The 5,903-nt window shown below is 41.1% G+C and overlaps 1 protein-coding gene across 1 annotated transcript; it reads right to left on the bottom strand.

The window, feature by feature from the left end:
- Positions 1-3,342: 3,342 nt before the first annotated feature.
- On the bottom strand, positions 3,343-4,017 carry LOC103809321 (cytochrome b-c1 complex subunit Rieske, mitochondrial; the record flags this gene model as incomplete). Its single annotated transcript, XM_009082150.1, has 1 exon — positions 3,343-4,017. A coding segment is annotated over one exon (641 nt), but the record flags the coding sequence as incomplete, so codon positions are not given.
- Positions 4,018-5,903: the final 1,886 nt, after the last annotated feature.

The raw sequence follows: 5,903 nt of genomic DNA, 5'->3' as shown, positions 1-5,903 counted from the left end.
GAGAAGTTTCTGTGGTTATTCTGAAGGACTTTTTTTGGAGAGTAGCAGGAGATTGGAGATGAGTGACAAGCTAATCTTGGCCTAAATAAAATATGAACTAAGAATAATGAAAACACTGAGAGTTATGTTCTCACAAAATGAGTTGGATGAGTTTTATCAAACCCCACAATTAGTTGTCAAAAACACCCCTAAGCCATGACTTCTTGTGTCATTTCAAGACTTCAAAGCTGTGTGTCATTCAGGAATACACACTGCAGTGCAACTGGGAGGCAGCTTAGGAGATAATGGGAATCACAGTCTTTGAGATCCCTAGACAAAAGTGTTTTTACAAACATTAGCTAAATGAGTTGCTAAAGATAATTTTAGTCAAGGACTTTAAGTAATACTTAATTTTTGCTGTTTATTTCTGAATAGAAATAACAGATAAATGTGGATGTTTCCAGAAGATGCTCCAAAACAAGAATAGCTTTGCAACTAAGTCCAAAGAATATAAGATAGAGACCAAATATGTGTTATGTTTGCATTTTTTTTTCTCTGACACTGCTAAAACTAATTACAGAAGAAAACAGAGAAAAACTGTTCAGTATTGTCCAAACAAATGCAAACCAGCTGAAAAGCATTCCCTTAAAGCTCACTTGGGTACAGACAGTGAAAAAGCAATACACAAGAAGCTGCCAAAAATGTTAATAGATTATATCTCACCTGGGAGAAACATCCTGCTGATAAGACTACTGAAATGAAAGACAGTTAAAAATCGCAGAATGAGGCAATTTCTGCTGCCTCTGAGCTTTGTGGAAGGTAAATGGAAGGGAAAATGACTTAAATATCATGAACATGATGGGGAGAAATGCAGTCACAGATTTAAGAGAGATTTCTTTGTAGGTTGTTGAATCCTTTCCCCCCAAGGGTACAGAGGCTCTGCCTCTGGCCATGCTGTACACAGTAGGGCAATCAGGGAATTTTAATTCATTACTGCTCGTGGTGCATTTATTTTGCCACTGTGAAGGCTGAAGCTCCACAGCACTGTTCAGTTTAGCACATAAATGAGACATATTTAGGCTGCCACTGTACCTGTAGGATGCTGATCCTCCTCCTGTGTGCTATATGCTTTGCTTGGAACAACTTTATTTCATGCTGACTCATGATCTTGGAAGATATTTATGCTTCCTTGGTAGAAAAGATGCTGGATTAATTAAGACACTAACTATTTCTAGACTAATGGGCTGTGAACACAAAGGCTGCCAAATCCATAACCACAAGCTAGACCATGACTCCATGATCTTATCACTAATCTTCCAGGCTTTTTTTTATTTATCCAGTTGATCAATGCCTGTGTGTTTCACTGGGGTCACAAGTGCAGCAGGAGTGAAGGGCTCAGGGTGTGTAAGTGTGCTCGTAGTGCAGAGGCTGTGGAGTCTCTCCTGTCTGACAGAAGCTGATGGATGTTATACCTGCTGGCATAAGTGGAAGTATGTTTGCCTGGGAAGCTAAATGAATGGAAAAGGTAGAGATAAAAATAAAAAAATTGGAAGATGAATAGCAGTGGCAATGACAACCTTTAGTGGCCTCAGTGGAGCAGCCTAGGGATGACAAGAAACTCAGGCTGAAAAGTGTTGGTGATTTATAGACTGTGTAAGAATGGCACATCTCTATTGACATGAATTATAAGGAAGGACAGATGATCTGTCAAAATAGGAAACTGTCTTCAAAAAAAGAATGTTTCTGAAACATGATTGGCACAAGGTGAGAAGAGAGAAATGATCATGAACAACTCTTCCAGTAGGTTAAGAAGAGTGAGCAGAACAAGCTGGATGTGATAATGATTGGATGAATAGCCAACCTTCCAAAAGCTGATATAGAAAACACCCTTGTAAAGATTTAATTATTACATTTGAACAGTCTGACAGACTCATTTGCATCTGCACATATGTGTATAGGTGGTGTTTCTTGTGTTACCATAACACAAGAGTTTGTCAGAAGGTCAATGCCAGATATGCCTTGAGAGAGAACAGCAATGTTTTATTTAGTTAGAAACACCAATGTTTTGAAGCAGTTATTTGTCTTCTCAATCTGCATCAAGTGCAGTGGCTAGGGGGAAGATATTTTTATTTTGTACTGTAGTCTGAAGCAGAGGTATTATAAAAGAACAGGGGAAAAGGGTAAATAGTGACTTCTGCTTAGGGAAACATTGAAGTCCAAATAAAACTATCTAAACCAAAGCATACTACAGGTGTAAAAAGATTAGCATATTGACCTCAATATGAAGTGTTTTTAACAAGCAGTCAAAATCTGTGGTGTTTTGAGGGATGAATAAGTGCTAGTTCAGAAACTGTCATGTTGCTCTGGGTACTTCAGTGGGAAATATGACTGCATTAAATTCTAGTGTGCACAATACTTTGGTGTACTAAAGATCTCCTTCAGGCTGCACTTGTTTCTCTGTACCTTCAGGGTCCAAGGGTTCAAAGCTCTGACCTTTATAGGGCTTAGCTCATAGGCAACAGCAAACTATAACTTTCACATAAATCACTGTCTTTCTTTCTCTCTAATGCTACTAGATTTATTGATCTCTGTGCTTAACATTAGAGACTGGTCCACACTGAGTGGTCCTTAACATTTATTTTTCATGCTCTGTAAGACTGGATTTCCCTTTTTACTTCCTTCTCAACTAACTTCTTTTGGAAGAAGTGCCACAAATTTTCCTGTGTCCTAAGCACCTGATCTGATGTTTGTGTATCTGTAAGGTCAAGCCTCATGTGCAAATAAAAAAAATCCCTCATTTTATAATTCTAACACTATGTGCTTATTTTGGTCGACATCATCGTGTTATTATCAAGCTGCCTCTGAATAATATCATAGAGTTTTCTTTCTGCCTAGGTTGTTATTTTTTTATTCACTGCCTTTGAAAACAACAAAAAAAAAACCCATTAGAAGGCATAGGATTACAACTCAGAGGATTCTATATTGAAATTTACTCCAAACACTATTAGTTCAGAGTATGAATGTTTAGATAATCATTCCTATAATGCAGCAAAACAAGAAAAAATTACAAATAATGAAAATATGGGGTGTGAGGGACACAATGGCTTTGTACTGTCTACCTTGAATCAGCAGCTCCATAAATCTGCTCTGGGGCTGCTCTAGTATCCCTTTGACGGACACACGAGAAATCTGTACACAAATAAACACACATCATCCTAAGTCATGAACAAGTGCTCACTCCAAGTTTTATTGAAACTGAAGACAGTATTCAAATATATTTTTGTTGAGAATCGAGACAACTGATTTCTTTAGGATCATCTGGTTTACATGCCAGAGCCTCAGTTAACCCTTTTGTTACATTCACAGGAGCATGGAAGTGAGCCAGGTGCCTCGTCTCTCAGCCAACCACCACCGTGTCATCACCCACAAACTGGTAAGTTGGAACCTCAAGGTTTAAGGGTGCAGGCCCTTTCCTGATTCTGCCAGAGGCATCATAGTGGGAGCCATGGCAAGGGCAGTAGTAACCGCCAAAATCTCCGGAGTTAGCGATGGGCACACAGCCCAGGTGGGTGCACACACCGACCAGTATGACCCATTCTGGTTTCTTCACTCTGTCTAAGTCATGCTGTGGATCCCTCAGTTGAGACAAATCAACTTGAGCTTCCTGATTAATCTCTGCCTGGGTTCTGTGACGCACAAAAAGGGGCTTCCCTCTCCACTTGAAAGCCATGTTCTTGCCTTCTGGAATGTCAGACAGCTTGATCTCAATCTTGGACAAGGCTAACACATCAGCAGAGGCACTCAGGCTGGAAATAAACTGGGTGACAACACTTTTAGCAGCATAGGCAGATGCTACACAGGTGGTTGCAGTCAGCAGGTAGGAAAACCCCTTTCTGGAGTCACTGCTGCTCTGGGAGGATGCCTTGGGATCCTGCACGTCCTGGCGCCGATAGGCAGAGAAGTCAGGGACCACGACATCGTTGTGGACAAAACGGACACTGGCAGGTGCTGCAGGAAACAAAAGAGAAAACGACACAACTTTCAGGTAAAACAATTGTGATGCATTTTAAGTTATACTTTTTAAACTGTGTTTTTGGAATAATGGCTAAAAGCGACTCCAGAGTCTAGAGGAGACTCCATTAATTACATGTTTCAGTGTTAAGTTGTATGAAAATGGTTTCCCAAAGGAATTTTTGGTAGATGAACAGGTGGTGATCTCTGAAATTGTTTTCCCTAGTCTTGGAAAATTGCAGGAAGCCTAATCAGCGTGAAGAAAAAATTGTGAGAAGCTCTGGGTTTTTGTGAGGAAAAAGGTTTAAGTATTTTTGCAGAATAGTTCAAGGAAAAACTCCTGCAGGATATCAGGACTAGCTCAGAATAGGTAAACCTGTTTTCCCTTCAAATGTTTCACTGAAAAGAATTGCTGTGAAGGAATTTAATTTGGTTAAGTTCGAACATCTGCAGCTTAACACTTCTGGGCTCTCTTTTCACCTAAGTAACTTCTGTGTCTTCAATAACCTTAAGTGTGTGGTTAAGCATTGCCTCTCCCTTTAGATTAAACTGTTGTCATAGCTAACTGCCCCAGGAAATAATTTCAAACAGGCTCACTTTATGGAAGGATTTAGGGATAAAGCTATTAACTAGCCAATTCCCAAGCTTTTCAAGTGAGATTCTCACATCAAACCTCTTGCTAACCTAACAAGATGTGAAGGTAACTGAGGCTTTCCATTAGTTTCTTCAGCAAAAGAAAATGCTTCCCACCATGACAATCTGTAACATATTACTTGCAACCTCTGCTACTTGAAAAGAACTGTTTAGTCTTTCTATTTTTCTAGCAGGTGGCACAAAGTTAACAGATGTTAATGGAACCCATTGTCTCGGAGTACTTGAAATTTAACTCTCAGGGATTTAAATGCAAATATAAGGGGGAAAATAGCTACATTTATTTACAATTAACTCAGCAGAGAGAAGGTATTTGCTGTAGGATTTTAACTGCAGAGAAACTAAACTGAAATTGAAAGTTCTGAAACATACTTATGTCTGTATCAAGACTTAAAATATTTCACAATGTTATTGACTTCTAAGAATTCCCTGCACTCATTGAAAAGCATGATTGATGTTAATGAAAACTAAGAGCAAGGCTCAATGCCAACTCTGTCAGTTATAGATCTGTAGTTTCCACCTGAACACATCCCTTACAGCTGAGGGTCAGGTCAAGTGAGTAGCTAATTGCTTCACAGCCTCTTCAGGCATTGGAATGTGCTGCCCAGGGGGGTGGTGGATTCCCCATCCCTGGAGGTTTTCAAGGTGAGACTGGATGTGGCACTTAGTGCCATGGGCTAATAATGATGGTAGGGTTGGACTTACCACCTGGTAAGAGATCTCTTACCACCTGGCTGATTCTATGACACTTCCCCAAGGCCCTGCCCTCTTCCAGAGCTGTGTGGCTGTGTCTGTAAGAGCACAGGGCAGGGCTGGGCAGCAGCTCTGCAGGAAATGCAGACCAGTGTGTGTCAGCGGAGCCACAGCCCTTTGCCTAGATTAGAGAGTACTCTGGAGGTCACAGCCTGGATCTGCTCTAACCTGGGGGGAACACACGGTAAAGCACAGTGTGTTCTCACTGCACATAGCCAGCAGTTAAATCACTGAGTGACACAGAATGTACCTGCACCTTTAGCTCTGGTGATGCTCAAAGGCAGGTCGGATGAGCCTTGAGCAACCTGGTCTGGGGGGCGGTGTCCCTGTCCAGGGCAGGGCTTGGGAATGGACATCTTTAAAGTCCATTCCAGCCCCGAAATTGTATGATCTTCCAAACAGCAAACTAAGCATCATCTGACAGCTTCGCAGCGCCCTTGGGACAGGACGTACGCGCGTGTCACGGTGCTAACTGGAATCAAGCCTGAAAACGGCCCCAAACGCCCCCA

The sequence above is a fragment of the Acanthisitta chloris genome, unplaced genomic scaffold (assembly GCF_000695815.1).
Source record: "Acanthisitta chloris isolate BGI_N310 unplaced genomic scaffold, ASM69581v1 scaffold12009, whole genome shotgun sequence".
Taxonomy (NCBI): Eukaryota; Metazoa; Chordata; class Aves; order Passeriformes; family Acanthisittidae; genus Acanthisitta; species Acanthisitta chloris.
This window is presented reverse-complemented; position numbering and strand designations above follow the sequence as displayed.